Below are 20,988 nucleotides of genomic sequence, written 5' to 3'. Positions count from 1 at the left end.
GGTCATCATGGATTACTGTTTTTAAAGTTTCTCAACACTCTTATTGGTATAGCATAGTATTGCTTTCGGAAATGATACATTATTTGCTTTAAATTAATTGTGAATTTGTGCCAGTGAGTTTGGCGTGTCAATGTTTTAATATGGATGTAAACATACTGCACTGAATGAGATCAAATCTGGCCTGCAGGAGGCGCTGGAGGAAAAGTCTCATAATTTGTTTCAGTACATATTTTTATGGGAGAAGTTTCATACAGTGACTAACAAACAGACCAAAAGCCACAGTAATGACAGGATGACTAATAGAAGAGAAATGCAGACATTATTTCTGGTGTATTCCCTTAGTCTCTTTCATCCTTTTATTGTGCATTTGTTCTTGTGTTATCTAAACAATAGATATCACTGATGTATATCACTACTGTGCCATAGGGCCTCTACTTCCTTATGTCACAAATTGGAAGAGGAAAAACATTCAGGTTTTTGAAAAGCTTTTAGAATTTTTTACATTCTTAAGCTGTTACTTTCTCCCTTTCCCAGGCGTCTTCAAGCTATTTTGTTTTCTCTCTTGACCTTTCTCTACTTTACATTTTTACTTTGGCTCTACCTCATAAATCAAACCAGCCAAACACTGTCTGTTGATGCTTTGTGTCTGGTAAGCAATTATATACCTCTGTCTTTGGTCTGAGATGCACATGGTAGTAAAAAGGGGAAAAGAAGAAGGTTGCACAGTAGAAATTCCCTGAGGTGACGCAAAGAAAACAAATATCAGATTTTACATGCTATCATTAAAAAACTGACTAACATGTGTGCTTGCTGGAATTTCTTTTTGAAGTTTAACGGCTTTTGTATGGCTTCATCTTTCAGCTCTGTATGCTGACATGAACGAAGAAAATTCTGCTGATGAAAATGTGAGTATATGATGCAGACCAGATGGCATTAAGAAAAGACTCACGGTGACAGAGCCATGAGAAAGTCTTTGCCCCCATTGCTGAATTTGTCTGTTCTTTTGCTACTGTCAAGCTTAAATGTTTCAGATTATCAAACAAAATACTAAAATAATCTGAGTTTGTAAAGAAAACCGTGGACTCAGCTACATTTGACATGCCACAACATCCCAATCTCGAGAACCTGAAGGTCACAGTTTGACTAGGCCATTCCAAAACTTTGAGCTGGATTTGTTTGAGCCATTTAGAGGGGAACCTGCTGGTGTTGCTCTGATTCGTTGTTCGTACTATAATCCAGATGCAAATGAGATGCAGAGCAGAATTTATTGTTCCATTCATTATGGCAAATTGTTCAGATCCCACAGCAGCACAGCAAACCCAGACCATCACACTGTCACCATTATGTCTAATGGTAGGATGTTCTTTTTCTTTTTAGTTTTGTGTCAGATCTCATGTAAAGACCTTCCAAATAGTTTTATCTTTGTCTCAGGAGTCCACAAAATATTTCCAGAACATTTCATGAATTCGTTTTAGGCAAGTGTGAGACCATTCCTTTCTTTTTTACATATGCCTAAGTTCTTTCAGATAGTTATGAGGTTACCTTGGTCTGATAATAAAAATTGTTTAATAAACTAAAACATCTAAGTCTGACAAAGAAAGAAAAAAAAATCAAAGAAATTTGTGAGAAGATGAATATTTTTTCCTAGCATTGTGTATTTTTCTCATTCTTTTAAATCCTCCTCTGAATGGAGGTTTGATAAACATCTGTACCAGCTTTGCGGCAAAGTGGCAAAGTGGCTGTGCCGCTATGCTCTTTATTGCGTCTCTTATTGTTGAGGTGTTGGAGTTGGCACCTTGCACACAGTAAAGAAAAGCTGGCTTTGTTAAGCAGGTTGGATGTGTGTTTAAGGTTTTGACAGGTGTGACACATGACTCTGGTCATCCAATGGAACCTGTTTTATGTGATACAGATGGTTAACTAATTGATTTCTCTCACACGGCCAGGCGATGACCAAACACTTGTGTTTTTGTGCTTAGTTCTTCTTGTGCTTTCTGGTATGCTTGAGGCAAAAGGTTTCCCTGAGTAAACGTGCTTGTTGTTCCACCAAAAGGTTCTCAACTTCTTCGCTGAGGACTGCGAGGAGCCGTTGATTTTTGCCCTGAATGAGGAGGACGAAGAGGACGATCCTTCACACTCTGACTCTGGTAAATACCTTAAGGTTTCCTTTAGCACAAGTGTTGTCTTTTCTTTATGATTTGGCTTTAATTCTTGAGCTACTTGTGCTTCTGCAAGAGATCAGGCTTTGTGCTGATTTAAACAAATCATTGCTGGTTTATTCGTAGGATGTTATTAACATGTCTTTTAATCATTAAAGGAGGAAACATTTACTTCTTTTTTTTTTTTAACCAAAACTTGGAGCTTAGCATTAATCGTCAACCATGACTAACTACATTCCCAGCTGACATTGGGATCACATTTCAGGCCAGCTAATAGGTTTTTCCTTCCGACCTTTAGAGATTTTGGAATCTTGCTACTCTATGTTTATAGTTATGGTGCTACCAAGAAGAAGTCGTTAAATTTGATGCGATGGGCAAAGAAGATGTTGAGCCACCTGATTTCTGATAAGCAGGAAAAAACTAGACACAGCATTTTAAAACTGTGGTGCAAATAACTTAATGGTTGTCAGAGGAAGTTTTGATATCAAGTATTGACAAACTAAATTGGACAAATTAATTGTGTAATAGACGTAAAGCAGCAACATTACCAAATATTTGCATTCAGACTCTAAATCAATGTTCCAACTTTAGAGATTGGTGCCATATTGAAGACTTTGATTTGAAGAACAAGTTTTATTTATTTTTTATCCTTCAAAACAAGTTTAAAATAGCATAAAGTCCTCTAAGAAATATTAAGAGATTTAAAATGCTAATGAGCTAATACTGTGAATGGCAGGGTATGAATTAAACAGTCTGCATGTTTTTACTGTCAGCAGAAAAAGTTGTGGTTTTGTTCTGTTTTTCTCATTAAACAGCTCTACCCTTTCACCATTTAATGTTATGGTTAATAGGGATTAAACTAAATATAAAAAGCTGGAGATCTGATGTAATTTATGTCAGTTGAATAATGTTTTCTACTGAATAATGTTTTTTACTGCTTCCTGTTTGTATTTGTTTTGGTTCTAATTCTTGTTTGAGCCAGTTGTCCCATAAAATATTACAGATTATGGGACCCTGATCCAATTGGAGTAAATTTAGGAAATGTCCTGCTGGTATGCGTTATTTATTGGATTGATGTAATCATTTTCTCACAGTAGCAAATGAGAAGAATATAAAAAAAACTACTTAAAATTGTTGCTTATCAGAGGAAGGTATCAAACGTCCCATTGAATAGTGCTTCAATGGGAAACAACCAAATCTACGAAGGCACGAAATGGCAAACTGATAAGGTCCAAGTCCTGTTATACCACTGTTTAATAAGTCCATCAGTGTGGTGGTAATTTCAATAAATTAATTTTTTACTGTGTTGGTACTAAAAAGTTTGAGTATCCTGGACTAGAATAGCATGCTAGAAGCTTGAGTGTGGTTTTTCTCTAAGCAGCTTTTGGATAATAAAACTAAGGTCTTTAAACTGGGAACATCCTGTGGGTTAATAATTGTCTTGATTGCTGCAGAGAAGACTGATGCCTTAGTGTAAGAATGTTGTGGTTACAAGTTAATAATACTTGGAACTGGACTACAACACTCTCTAGGTGGTGCAGTTTTTCCTGTTCCTGGTCCTGCGAGTTCATGTGTATTTATTGGTTAAATTAGCATATTTTTTGTAAATATAAGTATTTTTGTGAATACTGACCTCATTCAGCTCCCTAAAAATGTAACTGGAATAAAATGTGGTGTCTCCTTTAATATCATCCACTTCTTTGAGCTTTGAAGACATTAAGTTTTTCATTAGGCATTCTGGAGCTGCCGGGCATCATGAGTGGCTGACCTTACATATTTAGCAAACTATTGAGCCTTACATTGCGAGTGCATCTGCTTGTTGACACATGCAGTATGGTGTTTGACTGGCACGTATGCGTCATCAGGTAGACAGATAGAATCTGTGCAGCCGGGGTCTCAGCATGGGATGTGGTATTTGGAAGGTACTTGTCATGTTCCCCCTGTCTTCCTGATGTCATCCTTCTTCTCACCCACTCAGCTTACTGTAACTTCATTAACAAGGCCATACTGTTTACAAGTGTTCAAGTATATATTAAAAATACATATGAATTCATTAAAGTTTATAGACGGAAGACACAATGGGTTTTTGACCATTCCAATCAATTTAAAAAACAAATTAGCAAATGAACTTGTGTATATTTATGATTAAAATATTTTAGAAGTTAGCAACCCCCTGAGTAATAAAAAAAATTAGAAGCTTTGTCATTGATCACAATTGATCATATCTTTAGCACTGTATCGCATGTATGTACAACAATATTTAATAGTAGCAGGTTTTTCTCTTTCTAACACTATTGGTGTGATATCTTATCCAGTAAATAGACATATACTGTAGGTAGTGTTAATAAGCCACCTCAGATTTTAGATGGTTTTGCTCTGAACCTGAACAAAGGCTGTTGTGTCTAACGTTAGCTCTAGTGTTTTCGCTTTTAGCTGAATGTTTTCGGATTGAGGTTAATGCATAATATATTTACGTAAAACATGATGCTGGTGCTTCAAAAATATTGGGGCGACTATATCTCAGTCGGAAGAGTAGTAATATTGCAGTGGTAGGTTTGATTGCAGCTTCCTGTTGCCCCATGTAAATGTACGCTTGGGCAAGGCATTTAACTGCAAGTTGCCTGCATTGGGGAAAATAAGTATTTGACACATGATCAATTTTTCACATATTCCCACTTACAAAGAATGGAGAGGTCATAATTTTCCTTGTAGGTACAGTACATCTTAATTGAGAGACACAATCTAAAAAACAAATTCAGAACATTTGTTTTTTGATTTCTTGCTGCCACAGACCTGTTAGTCTATATTTTAGTTAAGAAGCCCTCCCTTTATCCATTCATGTTTATAATATTTTCCTCTTGCAACCCCCTGAGTAGTTATGTTGCCCATATCAAAAACATCCACTGTATACGTCTGTGTTTAATGTGAGTTTAAAGAGAGGCTCTTCACAGCTAAATGAAGAGAGAAGCTTTGAATATGGAAATGATTTTGTGTGAGAAAAAACAAAAAACACAGAAGGGAAGAATGATTTTAAAAGGGGGCAAAGGAGAGTTTTTTTGGTGTTTTTTTTTTTTAGCAGAGGTGTTTGTGGCTGAATGGGGGTTGCCAAGGATTTTTCTGAATGCAGTTTTCCAGCCTCTCATTGAAATCCCCATAGGCGAGGAGAGTGAAGGAGTTTTAAAGCTGCAGGGAAAAGACACAGAGCAACAGTAAAGGGATTTATGATAGGGATAGTTTGGTGAAGTGACAAGAAACGATAAGTGCAATGCTGGGAGCCCCAACAAGATCAGCCCCCCTCCTCCATCTCCTCGACCCCAGCCGAGGGATCTAATTGGAGACTGGAAAAAAGGATTAAACCTCACACAGACCCCACAAAGGCCAGCATTAATGTGCACCAGTACAGTGCCAACATCCTCCAGCAGCCTTCTCCATACACACGCACACACACAACTTTTTTCTGCAGCCACAGTGTGGCTCTTTCTCTCTTCTCAGCAGATACTCTCCCTACTCAACCCTTCCTGTCCTTTTTTTATCACATTCTTAAATTTATGTGCATTCATAAACATGCGTTTGGCCTCTTTCTGCAGAACCATTGTCCAATTTCTCTCTTAAACTCTTTTTAACCAGCCCATTTGGAGGATTTTTACTTGCCTCTGGGTTGCTGCGCTGTTCGTGCCCCTGCAGGTCGTCAGCAAGAGGAAAAAGTAGGAGAGCAGCAACGTGGAAGAAGAAAACAGCAGCGGCTCTCACTGCTGTCTCCATGGTGAGGCTGCTGACCTGGCAGTCCCCCTCCCCACCCCCATCTCAACTTTGACATGCTAAAATATAAAGAACGAGAAGGTTTACTGCTAGAGGGGAACTCTCTTCGGATGTGGCATGTTTGGACTCAGCTGCAGAGCGGCTTGTCTTTGAGACGATCACGAACTCAGTGGGTTGATGATTTCTCCCATGTCTGGAGCTGCCTGTCGCATTTTTTTCTGCAGATTGAAGTCACTCCTATGTTCAACTTTCTCTCTCGTTTTCTCTCTCTGCTTCACTCCTTCCTTCAGTCACTCTTCAGTGAGTCAAGACCCTCCTCCCCCTTCTGCTGTCAGTATGTGCTGATATCTTCCCCACTCACTCACTCACTCACTACTGAGCACAATCCTTGAGTGACTGGGTTAAAGAACATGGACGCAGAGTTGAGACAAACTGAAAGGCAGCAGCAAGTTATTAGAGAATAAAAACGAGGCTACAGATGAAAAAGTTGTTTCCTAGCTTTGTTGGACGGGTTGAGGCAGGGGGGAGGCGAGGATTTTAGGGGGAGGGGTGGTTAGAGGAGACAGAGGGGAACATGCTGGCCCACTCTTGAAGTGTCAGACTCTACAGCGGGGCTCTGGAAAAACAAGAGTGAGAGCCGCAGCTTGTCTGGAGCCTGTTCAGCCATGTGGGGAATGGATGTAAAATGAGGCACCACTCGTTTATGTTTGGGACTCTCTGAGCTGTTTGGATGAAGGTTTTTTCTTTCACATCAAAAGTCATGGATTCTGACTCAGACTCTCCTTTCAACTACTCCTGGCCTTCGTTTCCCAAGATGAGGATATGCCGGAAAAAAGGTAACAGGATGTCAGTTTATTTAAAAACTATTACATTTAAACGTACAGATAAAATGTCTTGAATATTTTTTATGACATTTTCAAATACGTACAGTGGACTAGGCATAGGACATTCTCACAGCATGACACACTCGACCAAAAATACAACAGCTTCACAATATTTAGAAGCTGACAAATATGGAAAACAAAAATATACAGCATGATGTAACTGGTTTAATTATAACAGAAAAGTGACAACAATTTCTACTACTGCAGAAAGAATATGCTAATCATTATTGGTATAATAATCATACCTATACTATTTATTTATCGTTCATTTGATATAAACCAAAGAAAAAATCCAGGAAGAACCCTTGCTATCCTCAGTGAAAGACAAATACAAACCTTAACAAGTTATTATTGGCTGGTTATGTACTCTTATCTGTTGATGAACTGAAAAGGAGCTCATACCTTTACAGCCTTAAACCTTTGTTACTTTAATAAATGCGATGATTAATGCTCCTTCAGTTTACAAGCCATGACTGTTCATGTTTTGTTTAGTCCAAGAGATATGATTTAAAGTATTTGAAGAGTGTGTTAGTAACACAAACATATCTGTCAATGAGGACATTATGTGAAGTGGCATGAAAGGATAAACTTAGACCAAGGGGAACTGAAAGAAGTCCAGAATCAGCTGCGATGAAGTAAAGTGATGCTGTTTTAGTACTATGAAGTGAACAATCACTTATCACAATCACAATCACAGATAGACTAGTAAAAGCAGTCAATCTGGGATGGAATCTTTACGTAATCTTTTTAAATTAATATTTTACCCTTTTCTGTTTGGCTCTTTGTAGAGTAAAAAGTTGACATTAGTCTGTCAATCAGTCAAAGCATTTGCCTGAGTAGGCAGCTTGCAGCTGGTTGTTCAACAGAGATGCTGACCAGGGCTTGCAAAGTGTAGTTTTAAAACGACAATACAGAGTATATTTAGTTTTTACACCATGAAAATGATTTTAAAACTCCAAATTTTGCTTTCTTGTAATAGAGGGAACAGTGTGGAGACTTCTATCCATTTTATTGGCAGTTTGCAGCAGAAACAGTAAGGAAGAGAATCAGCCAGAAGAAACTTGAGTCTTATTAAAATGACTTTAAATCGTAGGAACAATATTTCTGCAAATCATAGTGGTATTGAAAAAATAATGTTTAGGAAACTCTATACCTTGATAGAGATTACTAGCCTATGTCTACAACAAAGTTTTCTATTTGTTGTCAGCTGGACAACAAATAGAGGTGGCCTGGTTTAAAAAGCGTTTTAGTCTTAGGTTATTTTCTTCCTGTATGCTAAAGATGACAGCTGTGTGCCCTCTTGGCAGATATATGTTTCACCATTCACTGTGGAACAATAAAGTTAAAATTAGAACTGTTCCCATTACGCATTGTCGCACTCAGGCATTCTACACTGCAGCGGCGGCTCAGTCAGACTTAGATTGCCGCATCTTTTCCAGTGATGTAACCTGATCTCTGACAGCACGTTGGGGAATGTCAGATGTCCGCTCGAAGGCTGATGAAGCGCTCTGTGGCGTTCATCATCCTCAGGCTGCACTGTTTTGTGGAAGAAGCCTAAAAGTGGTGCTTTTATAGCACAGTGCCAAAGGAAAGCTTGATCGTGTGTGTTATCCTGCATTTTACTTTTATGGCAATCCAGTTTTCTTCAAGCGTCTATTGAAAGTAACAGTTTACATTCAGTCATTTGCTACCAAAATTCACGTGTGTGCTTTAACTTAACATTTCCTTCAGGGAGAATCATGGGAAACCTAACATAGGATCTTAAAATAGTCCAAATATACACTATTGTGGTTTTAAAGCTTATGACTTGTATGCAAGTGGCTGTGTTTGTTGGAAGGAAAGAGAGACGCATGGGAAGATCCTGTTACTGCCACGGCTGTGTCATGGCTTACCTCCAGTGCTCTTTTCTTCAACTTTCTCCATAAACCCTCTGGAAGATTATCTGTGTCACGGTGATGCTTACTGACATTTGCAAATATTTCACTCTCTCTCTGCACAAACATTTAAATCTCACAAGAGGATGCAACATTTACAGACATTTTTATTTTTCAACACATGAAAAGTGAATTGTGATTTCAGGTGTGCACAGCTGCATGGCTGTTTCTTTACTGTGAGTAGTGATTGCTGCTCAGTCTGGCTCTCTGACTTGATCTCTTCATGCATTCAAATATAAACACGATGAGTATGTGATGCTTGGACCAGGAAGTTCAACCACAGGTGTCATAACTCAGAGCCATTTTTGTGGATATTGGTGAGCAACATTTTAATGGTTTAAATGTCCTTAAAAACAAAGATGAAAAATGATACTTCAACATTTGTTATGAATCCTTTCAACTTTGATTATTATTTTATTCTCAGCTGTCTTCAGAGTGACTGCTGGTTTAGATAGGTGTTTAAAAAGAAACTTACATCATAAGTAATGTTTCAACATGAGCAAATTATTCTTTAGTTCTCAAAAAGAATTGCTCCAAATGTTTATACTGATCATTTTATTTATCTGGAATTTTTGGTTTCAGCATAAACACTTTAGCTGGACAGAAACCTTAAGAAAGTGTTTTGTATCAAAGCACACTCCATCTCTTTCTCCCTGGGGTGTGCAGGAGTTGAAGGGTCACTCTCTGCATGTTTAACTGCCCTGGTCTGGAAACCTGGCTGTGACTGCTGTCTTTGTCTGTGCAGACCTACATGCTCTCTTTTTCATGGCGCTGCTACTGTATAGAGTTAGCTCTCACATAGCAATTTATTCTGACTATCGCATCCCTCCAGCTACATTAAACACGCTGCATTTATTAGGATGTTTGGTAAACATTGAAGAATCACCTACCAATTTACAGGTTTTGTAAAGCTTTGACATGCTGATATAGATTTTTTTGAGGAACTACAATTATTACTGTGCAATATATTTATTTGTATAGTTTCTGTTGTTAGTAGTTTGAATTATTTATTATTGAAGTAGAATACTGTATGTTTGTGAGAGAACAGTTACTGTAAAAAAGGGTTTTACTTTTTCAAAACAAAAGCTATGCATGTTTTATTTGTATAACTGGTTTTATTATTGGTTATTTCAAGGTAGATATGAGCAAATTAGCTGTGATTAAGTAAAGCACAGTCAACTAGGAACAACCATGCGCACATACACATTATGTAAGGACAATTTAGAGAGACCAAATAACCTAACAGTCTTGTTTTTGAGTTGTGGGAGGAAACTGGAGTACCCAGAGAGAACCTCCTCTATGGAGAATATGCCAACTTGTTGCACCCAGAACCATCTTGCTGCAAGCAACTACTTCACCAGGCAGCAGCCATTTTAACCATGAACACACAAAACATATTCACGAATAGATAATTCACTCAATTTTTAACACTGTTTTTGTGAGAAACAATCCATGAGAAATTAACAATAGTTTGGTAACTTAATTTTTCCTATATTGTGAATGCAGGAGGCCATATTGGAAAGTGAACTCAGAGCTGCGTGGCAAGCTCCTAGTTTCTCAGTCCTGTGGAAAACTGACTTCATGAGGGCTATCAGTTAGTTTCTCTGACTTTTAAATGAAATTTATAAATCCTGTGACAACCCCACCCTTCAGCCAGCATCATGATTCTGCAGTGTCAATTGATAAGAATGCTTTCCCCTATTTTTTGTGTTATTTTTCTGGCATAAAAACAAGCTAAAAAAGACCAAGTCCTGTTGTAAATTTGTTGATGCATCTGTTTTTTTAAAACAATAGGTTTTATAAGGCTACACTATTGATAAAGCAAATCACCTGTGCATCAGTTATTGGCACCCCTAAAAAGTGTTTATAAAGGAGTATTAAGTAAAATGTAATTTTTTGAGGTTTATATCATATGTTGCTCCCTCATCAAAAACAAGATTGGAATGTTGCTTTGATTCTTTCATGCATCATTGAATCTCTAGTGACAGGAAAATATATAATACTGCTCTTTTAAGACAACCAAACTGTAAGACTGCTTTGTCTCAAAGTTTTTAGAATTCAACTGAATTAAACTGAAGTATATTTAATAATAGTTATGCACATTTAACATTGGTGTCAATCGTCGTGGAGAGTTGTACCTTCTATGAGAACAACAACAAAACAAATATAGAGGGATATTGTGCACTACTTTTAAAACTCTTTTGTAGTTTTAGAACTGTTAAACCTGTGAGCAGGTTTATCTTACCTATAAAGTTAGATAGTCCTCTGTCTTGTTAAGAATAGAAAGCCTTTGCTTCATGTGTTATTTCACCGGTTAACTGATGCTAAACACAGATCTCGCTTCCTGACAGTAATGTTCACTGAGTCACTGTTTATAGGTCAGAGGTGTGTGAGTAATTGAGTCCATGGCAGCCAGCTGTGGCTTTGGATCGGGCCCAGAACCTGAAATATTTAGCCCGTCTGTCAAGTTCATGAAATGGGCTTATATGAAACGGTATCTACTTTCAGACAGCAGTCTGACCCCCATCCAGGCTATAACCACCCCCTGTGAATTAAATGGCTGGACTCGTTCTAATCCGATGATATGCAGTAGCGTGCCTGATGTGATTTTGTGAAGATATTTCAGATGTGGTTTCACATTTCAAACAGAGTAAAAGCTTGTTGGACCCTGAGGATTTAAGAAAGTAGCTGCAATGGTTTGTTGTCTGTTTGAAGGGTATGTCAGGAGTTTGGAGAATGAGGAACAATGTCGGGTTATCTCTGTATACACTGGGTTGGTTCAACTAGAGTTAATTCATTTAGATTTAATGTGTATGTGACGGGAATCATCTGGCGTCCTCATCAGTGTCCGTTTGACTCCCTGTTGCCTCTCAGATTTATGGGACTTGCCGCCCACAGGAAGCACAGCCAATTGTGGGTCTGATTTATTCTCTGTTTCAGATGCTGAACCGCTCTTCTTCTGCTCACTTTAATAGTTACGATGGATTTGTTTTAAAGAACACTGCAGAGTTTTGGTTTTAAACAATGCTGGAAGAGAAGTGGTAGGAGCAGCTCTGCCAAAAATATGTTTTCACCCCCCACCCCTGGTATAATTGGAGGCGAGTTTTAAAGGTCGTAAAATGAGTGTTATAAAAATAATTAACATTTACCTAAGCTCGTGAGCTTCCCTTCTCTGTCTAGTGTGGAAACTTTCAAACAAGCTGCTAATTTGATCTTTTTTTTTTTTTACATACTTACAGTATTTAATATAATACAAAATACCTTGTAGTCCCTACTATTAAAAAATACACCATCAAACCAAAACAAATAAAAAAATGCAGCAGATTTTCACTTTAATTGTCTTCCTTGTTATGTTTTTCGAATTGTTTTGGGAATCAAACAAACAGTTGTGGTTCATCACAGAGTTGTACAATAATGACAATAATGAATAATGACAATAATAATAATGTCTGGGACTTCAGTCTTACTAACAATCCTTATATCCAGGTATACAGACACCAACTGGAGCTTTTATCTTCACATTTCTTCTGGTGAAAAGGGGATCACCCAGAGACTTTCTCAGACTGTGTGGGCTATTAATGTCTTTTAAATTTGTTGTAGTTTCTTTATAATGACTTTAGACATGTTTCTCACACTGGACTCTGTTGCAAATTACTTAAATCTATCACACCCTCGACATCTTGATATGTTGCTGTTGAACTGCTGTCACTACACTTGTGGTTTTTCAAAGAAATGCACTTCATTCAGAAAATAAATACTCTGACTCACTACATTGCACTTGATTCTCTATTTATGATTTTAAAACAAACTTTGAAACATGTTTACAGTTCTGACTTGACAACAAGATTTTAAATGCTTGTTTAATTTAGCAAATCCTCTGAGTCACAGTAAAGACAAAAAAACCCTCCAAATGCACCATTTCAAAAATAATGGGACAAATTGAAGATGGGTTCAGGAAATAAAGGCTCTTTTTTATATCTGCTAAAAATATTAGCTGATGATAACCCATTTCTCAGTACTTTTCTAGTCTAGTCAATAAAATCCCAATAAAATCCACTGAAGTGTGACGTTGTTGTGTGAGAAAATGTTTGAAATGGCAAGGGATATGAAAAAGTTTGCAAAGCACTGCAATTTATTAAATCGACACAACTGTACCATATGGTGAGATTAGGTTTGGAGCTTGAGATCCATAGGTTAAAAAATATAAAGCCTGAAAACAGCAAAAATAATCTAATCTTTCTGGAAAGGTAAGAGAGAATCAGGTGTGCAACATGTATTGCAGAGGGGAATCTGTACATTGCAAATAGAGCTTAAAAATAGTCTGTAATTCTGCATATGACTGTACACAGTTGAGCTGTTTACATATGTTATTAAGAGCTGAAATCAGGAGAAAGTGACATGTAGAAAAGTAAGTTCAGCATGATTCGAAAATATAACAAATATAGAAGTTGGAGATGAGATAAAGCATTGGTTGCCCAAGGAGTGCAGTGATGATATTTAACAAAATTAGACTGTTAACAATGTTTGTTGTAAGAAACAGTGGAAATTTCCTGAACTTGACTAAAGTTTAAATCAAATTAAAATCAATCATCACAAACATGCTGTAGCTTTGAGTTTCAAAACACTTTTTTCCTCTTTTCTTCTTCTTTTTTTAACTTTAACCCTGAAAACTAAGAAGTCTTTGAAGGCTTTTGATCATTCACATGATATTCATCAGCAGCTTGTGTCTGACTGGTTGTGTTTTAAAATGGACATTCTCAGATTTCTGAGTTTACTTAGCATTTACAGACCTTTAGTTGTGATTGTTCATATAACTTTGAACAATAGTTAACTATTAATATTTCCTCAGAGGCTCATGGGGCTGCAGCCTCTTTACTCAAATGCATATGCTACATTGTAGCCTGATATTTTTTTAAAAAAAAGCTGTGTTGCGGAGAAGGTGTGCTTTGTGTAGAGCAACATGCCCAAGGGAGAGGTGTGTGTGTTTTTCCCCTGCTGATCAGCACAGCCAGGCTGCAGCTCACAGTGCCTCCTCTGTGTTGGAATGGTTCCTCTCAATGCCACTGTGTACTCGCCAGGAGCTATTTCCACTCAGCCGCTGTATCAAAAAGCAGGGCGGGGAACAAACATATCTACAGATTTCCATCCACAGCAACTTCATGTATGTGCAAAAATACACTGACACACTCACCCCCACTCAAGGAGAGAGAGAGAGAGAGAGAGAGAGAGAGTCTTGATACTGAACAATGACATGCATCTGCCCAGGATGTCTATGTCACTTCCCGTGTTTGTGAGCAGTCATTTGGTGTTGCTCTGGAAACCAAATGTAATATTGAAAAATCCCCTCTCCGTGCAGAGAAAAGCCAGTCTATAAGGGAGAGCCAGGCCTCGTCCCCGACTCGGGCAGCGGCTGCCAGACTTTCAGCAATGATACACGGCAAAGACCAAGTGTACGCCAACGCCATGCTGGTGGACCAGGTGAGCCACAGTCACTTTGTAACATGTGAGTGAAAGTTCTTTTAATGTAAAACAGAAATCTGATACAGAAAAGTTTCTTCTTGTCGCTTTTTCCCTTTTCTGCTTCAGGTAGACGGAGCTGACATTAAGTATCGGTCTCCAGGGGATGAGGAGGAGGTCAGCCCTTCATCCTGCTGGGATTCCTTCTCTCCCACTCTCGTTGAATCAGGGAATTGCTCCCAGAATCGTTCCCAATCCTCACCCCATCGCAGGCCAAGGGGAAGTCAGGGCCCAGGCTGGGACAATGGCAGGGAGGCATACTCTTGTGTTTCTCCCCCTTATCCCTTTGCCTCCTCCCCATCTTTTCCTTCCTCTCCCTTGGCTTCCGCAATTCGTTTGTTCGAGGGAGGGCAGAGGCGACAGACGCTGACTGGTCCTTCAGACTCTCCAGCTTTGAAGCACAAAGAGTGCAGCTTGACAGATGCGAGCCGGGGCCTGAGGTATGATTCTGTTTCTGCTGTGGGTTTCATCACTGCGTGATCTTGCTGCAATAAATACTTAAGGCATCATGGTAAGACAGCTAAGTTTACGCAGCTGCTTCATTAAACTATTTTGGGCCATTTTCTGCAGCAGTTAGTGAAGATGAAGTACAAAGAAAGAAGTCCTGATATATTTGAGCTTTTGTGTGAGTTTCTGCAGTGAGATTTGACCTCAAGAAATCTCTCAGCAGTGTTTATGGTGCTCAGATTCGCACACAATGGTAGTTAGTACTGTTTTCTAGGTCATGAGGGCAGTCTGGCTTTATTCCTCAAAAACTATGAAGCTTATCAGAAACTAGGATGTTGTCGAACAACTAACTTGACTTAAGGACCATCTTAGATTTTTACGTTTATGAACAGGAGGTGACAATCTGATTCTTTAGCTTTTAATATGAAAAGTATTGAATTTACATTCTGTTTGAATTTTCGTTTTGTTTGAAAAATGGTACTTATCAAGTTTTAAACAACTTTTTGCTGTTCACACGCTGTCCAATGCATGCTTAAAAATATCAGGACAAGTGGTCAAGTTGAGCACCAAAGTGTCAGGCCTAAGAAAAAAAATCCAACAATAAAATAGCATCTGAAAATCGTGTTCAATTTCAAGAAAAAGATAAAAATCCAACAAAGGCCTTACACAGTATCTATAATATGCATCACCCTTCAGTTGATCATCTAAAGTATGGAAGTTTTTCGCTAACAGAGGAAATCTTACAGATATGTAGAGCTGGTACCTATCTGAAAAAAATAAAAATAGAATTATATTATGCTACATCATGAAAAGTGTATTCTTCTGACAATTCACTTTCCATGTTTATACAATGAATGATCACATTGATTCATTGGAAATTTTGCATTGTATGAACATGTAACATGATAAATAGGTATAATGTAATAAAATTATATTATATGGTTTAAACGTGAAAAGTATATTGTTATACAATTCCAGTGTATTTGTGTAGCACATTTAAGCAACAACACAGCTGAAAGTGCTTTACATCATAAAGACATCATGCAGTCACCAATTGTGAACATTACATTTTGTCAAATGATGTCATCAGAATCATCATAAAAACATCATTTAGCTCAATTTTATTTTGTGTGGGTTGCCACTCTATTCTTATTCTTCTGTAGAAATCATCTTGATGATACTCGCATATCTTTTTTTTCTTACATAGTTATCTTTGCCATTTCTTAGATATTCTGACAAGAAAATAAGACATTAAGCAATGTTGATGAAAAATTACAAAATCATAATTGAGAATTTCAGCCACAAGTTCCCAGATGGATGGAGTATTTAGGTGCTTTCACATCTGGTCATACACTGAAACTGGATTTCAGGATTTTAGACAAACAATCTATATTTAGAAGCACATCTCCAACGCACTGCCACAAACAGGCAGTACTGTTTCCCCTAAGGGTTTTACTGTGGCTAAGTTTGAGTGCATTGGCAGAAAAACTGATATTTTCTGCTAGACAAGAGTTGACTTATACATGCAGTTAACCTGATGAGAAATAATTTAATGACACTGGATTACATAATCCAGTGTCAAGGTCTGAGTACACAACCTTGAGGCACTTCTTTCTTAAGTAAAATCAAGAGTTATGTTGAGTTTATAAAATAGGGAAGACACAAGACTTACTCTCATAAAAAGTCAGTCAAATCCAGGACTTCAACTACATTTGTAAATTTACCTGTATGTTTTTTGGATGATGCTGGACAAATTAGCCTTTGAAACGTATTTTAGCATTCAGGATCGTAACCCCGCCATGTGTGTTATCTGTTTGTTTTGCATCTCTTTGTGGGTAAATAGCCCCAGTCTAGAGTGTGACAGTGAAGAAGAGGATGTTTTGGGCCACTCCTACCCTTGCTCATCTTCGAAACAGAGGTCCGTCCTGCAGTCCAGCTCTGGAGAAGAAAGAGACTCTTTTGACACTTCACCTGATTTTAATCGCTCACACTCTGAAACTGCAAAGAAGTCCAACAAGGTACATCTCAGTTCATTAGAAGCAGATGAAAATTGGAACTGAATTAGAAAAAAGCCCTCAGTGGCTAACATCTTGGATTCAGTGTTACTATATACAGTATTTTGGTAATATTCTCCATCAAATGGATTATACCCTTTTTAAGACTAAATTCAAATTAGAACCCTGTTCAGTCATTCCACAAAAAACATCCTTCAATACAAGTTTTCCAACAAACACAACCTACCTTGACAGCCATTAGTAGATAAGGTCAGATTATCAATAGCTCAATAATGAGGAGTAAAGGTCAGAGATGGGTCTGTTTGCCTTATGTGATTGTGCTGTTCTCCAAATTTCCCTGCTCATTGACTGAACTTGTGAACTTCTCCCTTGCAACATTTTCATCACATGTGTTTTCTTATCCAGAATTCAGAAGATGCTGAGGTTCGTCTGCGCTCCTACTCCTACTCCTCCTCCTCCCCTAAGGTGAGGCAATCGAGGCCTCTGCTGAACCGGGACTCAGCTATCAATGATCTGGAAGAAGGTGCGTGAACGCTGGCATCTTTGTCCTGCGAACCCCCACCTTTGTGTTTACAAGCCAGCTGAACTGAAAAATGTGGCCAGTTCAAGTACCATAACATACAGTTGTGCCTTGGTATAGCGCTGCTGTAGCACTACTAATGATGAGGCAATTGTAGTTTGTGATTTACAATTTTAAACTAAAAGTTTTCAGCATTAAGTTCCTGCTTTATTCCATTTAGATGGCACTTTCAGCAGCGGCGGTCGTTCGCTACTTCAGGCTTTATCTCTCTCTAAATCCTTATCACGTCTCAACCAAGTTAGTAAGTATGAGTGCAGGTTGCAACTTAGACATCAACTTGGTTTGTTGGTGAAAGCATTTTACTGTTTCTTGACTCCTTTCATGTGAAGAGCTGCTCAATTACAAGGTATATTTGAGATATTTATATTTTTAAGTCTTACCATAAAGAAATCAGAAAGGCAGATAAAAAAAGCCTGTTTTTGTTGTCTAATAAACTTTCCAGTAGTTTCCCATTGTTGCCCTAATTGTGCAGTTCTGTATTTGTGGTGGGATTTAATTCTTGGTGGTGAGCATGAGACCACTGTCTAACTGAAAGAACATATTTTCAGATGTCCAGTAATCAAAAGCAGACCTTTTCCCAATCTTCATTATTTTTCCTCCATGAATAACAAAATAATAGTTTTCCAAAAACTAATTCAAAGAACCTATATTGACTGACAAGCAGAAGAATGGAGATTTGGAATAACACTCAGCTCCTGTTGATCATCTGATGGATGGAGGAATTGTTTCTGGTCTGAGGCTTCTGTTATGTTTCCCTTTGGTCACGTTTTGTTTTCCTCTTGGCTTCTTATTTTTCCATCTTCACTGTCATCTGGTTTTTCGCGGAAAAGGTTGTGTTTGTTCTTGCTCTATTGGGGTTTTCTGGATTCAGGCTTTTTAATGCGAGCCCTGTTTTTGCCTCAAACTAAATAATAATGAGACCTGGTGGGGTTTTCCAATTCTGTCAGCTGATCTTTCTGTGATTCTGTGGCATCTAATAAAGTGCTATGAAAAAAAAATATTTGCCCACTTACAGATTTCTTCTGTTTTTCGTATTGGTCACACTTAACAGATATCTCTACTTACATTTAAAAAAAATGGGTTTTCAAACAGTGATTTTGTTCATTAGGGGGAGAAGCATAATTTTTTTGAACAAAGCAAAAACAGAATAAATCTGATGGGGGGAAAAACACTTTTTCACTGCATTGTATCTTCAAATAGATTGACTTTAACTTCTAACTTCTTTGTTTCCGTGCTACAGAACAGAGAGCCTTCAACCTGACTGAAACGACGAGAGAAAAGAGGTAAACCAGCACGTCGCTTCCTGACCATCAGGTCTGCTGAACTGCGTGTTTTCTCATTCAGACCTACGTCCCTTTTTTTAGTCATCAGCAGTGAACAGCAGATAGCGATTGGCTTAGATGGAGCCCGCATGTGTACACATGTGTGGGAGGTTTTGTGTTTGTATCTCTCTGGTTTTGAACTACCCAGGGTCTTAGTGTGCAGGATATGACATGCTTCCTGTAGCCAGGCTTGGTCTGAGAGTATTCTCTGGTTGCAACCTCAAAATAACCCAGAGTAAACAGCAAAACCCTCGGCCTTCTTGGATGTCAAGAAACATCAGGAAACATCAGTACCACATCAGTGGTACTGAATTTATTGTGTGCGCACACTGTAGTGTTTATGTTGGGTGGTGATTTAAACAGCTGTTCTGAAGTAACATTTGCTTTAAATTCTTTCCATTCATGTAACATATTTCATTCATATGCCATTGTTCATCTTCATCTTACTGACGTCATTATTTGCTAAAAAAACATTTACTGCTTTAACATAGGAAACATCAGGGCATTATAATAGTAGGGATATAACGATACATAAAACTCTCAAGACGAGACAATATTGAGTTGTACTGAGGACAGAATTTTAATGTTACTTTAAAATAAACTTCAAAGATCAGGCAAAGCCACCATGACCACGACTGGCTAGGGTTTGAAATTGCAGTCACTTCAATAGGAAATATTGTGATGTTTTAATGTTATAGGATCTTGCATGAAGAAAACTCGCTACAACCCTACGTATCAGACAATTAGAAAATTATATTGGATACATAGACACTTAAATGGATATACTAATTAATTTTTAATGTCTAGCAGAAACGATTGATCTTTAATATAAACAAGAGATACAATAGTGGTGGAATGAAAACACACCCTCTTAATTTTACAGCTGGACGTATCAGGGCATAGTAAAAATGATTTGGTTATAAATTTATAAAAAGCTGACCTGTAAGTGTACAAAAACAAAGAACACATTCTGCAGTGTGACTGTTAATTAAACGAAGACAAAGATAAGATAGAAGAGCTTAATTTGAAAAAAAGAAAATACACATTTCCATTACCTATTAACTGATAATCATCAGTGTGACCATAATTATCTGCAAAATACCATGAATCACAAGACTGCTAGAAATATATTATTTCAAACAGTGATGCCAAAGTAGAGATGTTCAGCCAAAGCGAACAGAATCTTGTTTGGCAAAAACCAAACACAGGATTTCATCAAAAACACCTCATACCAGGCATGGTTACATAGGGATGCTGGTCTGGGCATGTTTTTCAGTCACGCCACCATTTTATTTCATGGAGTATTCAAAGTATTCTAGAATTAGTGGTAGGATCTGTCCAGTAGGTGAAGCCTAGCCAAGAACATAAATGTTGTAACTTACATGAAATTGACTGATAGTGGGGGAGAAGTGTTGGCATGAACTGGAAAACCCCTGATTTTGGACATGTCAGAGCCTTTCCAGAACTTTAATGACTGGTTCAAAGAAGGCACATTTGCATTTATCCTGAACGGAAAAGCGTTTCAGCTACAAGATCAGGTGGAGAAGAACAAAGTTTTGAGAAGTGTTTGATGTGAAAGAAGGCAGATTTATGCTGTACAGCTAAAAGCAAAGCACAAAGATGTTCTGTAAAGAATAGTGTGCCAAAATTCCTATACAACAACATAAAAGTATGTAGTCATATAGAAAACAACCATTTCTAATTACTGCTACTAAACGTGGTTCTACATGCTGCATAATCATGGGATGTACCTAATTTTTTAAGTACAGATACTCCATTAAAAGTTTATTCAGTTAATAATGAAAAGCTGGAATCAGTTGTGTGTTTTTGCACACTGGATTAGTCTTAAAAACTAGCAAAGATCAGATTGTTTCTATGTGGGCTGATCTGAAAAACACTTGAACTGCTATACATTCCTTTTTATAATGACTGTATGTTCTGTTAGTGCTTTTCTGGTTGTAATTTGGTTCCACTAAAACTCTATTTAAACCCTTTAGTAACAAATGTCCGTGACATAGTTTCTTTAAACCTTAATCCCAGATACCACCAACAAGATTAATTTTCCATGTTCAGTTTTCTACCTAAGATCTAAAAAGATATGAAGCCTTTCTGAGGTGTTTTATATCCACACAGGATTCTGGGTTTCCGTAAGCGGGCCCAGTCAGCAGAGGAGGAGAGCACGACATCACTCCAACATCTCACGCTTACAGAGTTCCTCAAAGAGTATGTCTCCTTAAAAAAATGGGCTCACAGACATGCACGTGTGGTATATCTCATTCTGTCCCCGCTGTAGCACCAATCTCCAGCCCATCTTTTAAACACACAGATTTTTATTCTTTTGCATTTGTATTTGTATTTGGCTATGCAGGAA

The 20,988-nt window shown here is 37.8% G+C and overlaps 1 protein-coding gene across 2 annotated transcripts in view; it reads left to right on the top strand.

Annotated features, from left to right (window-relative positions):
* The window catches only part of LOC102224309 (rho guanine nucleotide exchange factor 28-like), a 51,624-nt gene that overhangs the window by 12,814 nt on the left and 17,822 nt on the right, over positions 1-20,988 (top strand). Inside the window, exons 9-17 of one of the 2 annotated variants that reach the window (XM_023343927.1) lie at positions 862-905; positions 2,054-2,147; positions 14,093-14,214; positions 14,323-14,693; positions 16,544-16,718; positions 17,121-17,238; positions 17,456-17,536; positions 18,536-18,578; positions 20,751-20,840. In XM_023343927.1, the coding sequence (XP_023199695.1) occupies positions 862-905; positions 2,054-2,147; positions 14,093-14,214; positions 14,323-14,693; positions 16,544-16,718; positions 17,121-17,238; positions 17,456-17,536; positions 18,536-18,578; positions 20,751-20,840 (1,138 nt within the window). Of the gene's footprint in view, positions 1-861; positions 906-2,053; positions 2,148-6,280; positions 6,755-14,092; positions 14,215-14,322; positions 14,694-16,543; positions 16,719-17,120; positions 17,239-17,455; positions 17,537-18,535; positions 18,579-20,750; positions 20,841-20,988 lie in introns of those variants that run through there. The other variant, XM_023343928.1, reaches the window with a different exon arrangement.

The sequence above is a fragment of the Xiphophorus maculatus genome, chromosome 12 (genome assembly GCF_002775205.1).
Source record: "Xiphophorus maculatus strain JP 163 A chromosome 12, X_maculatus-5.0-male, whole genome shotgun sequence".
Taxonomy (NCBI): domain Eukaryota; kingdom Metazoa; phylum Chordata; class Actinopteri; order Cyprinodontiformes; family Poeciliidae; genus Xiphophorus; species Xiphophorus maculatus.
Note: the sequence above shows the minus strand (reverse complement) of the source record. Positions and strands in the feature narration are given on the sequence as shown.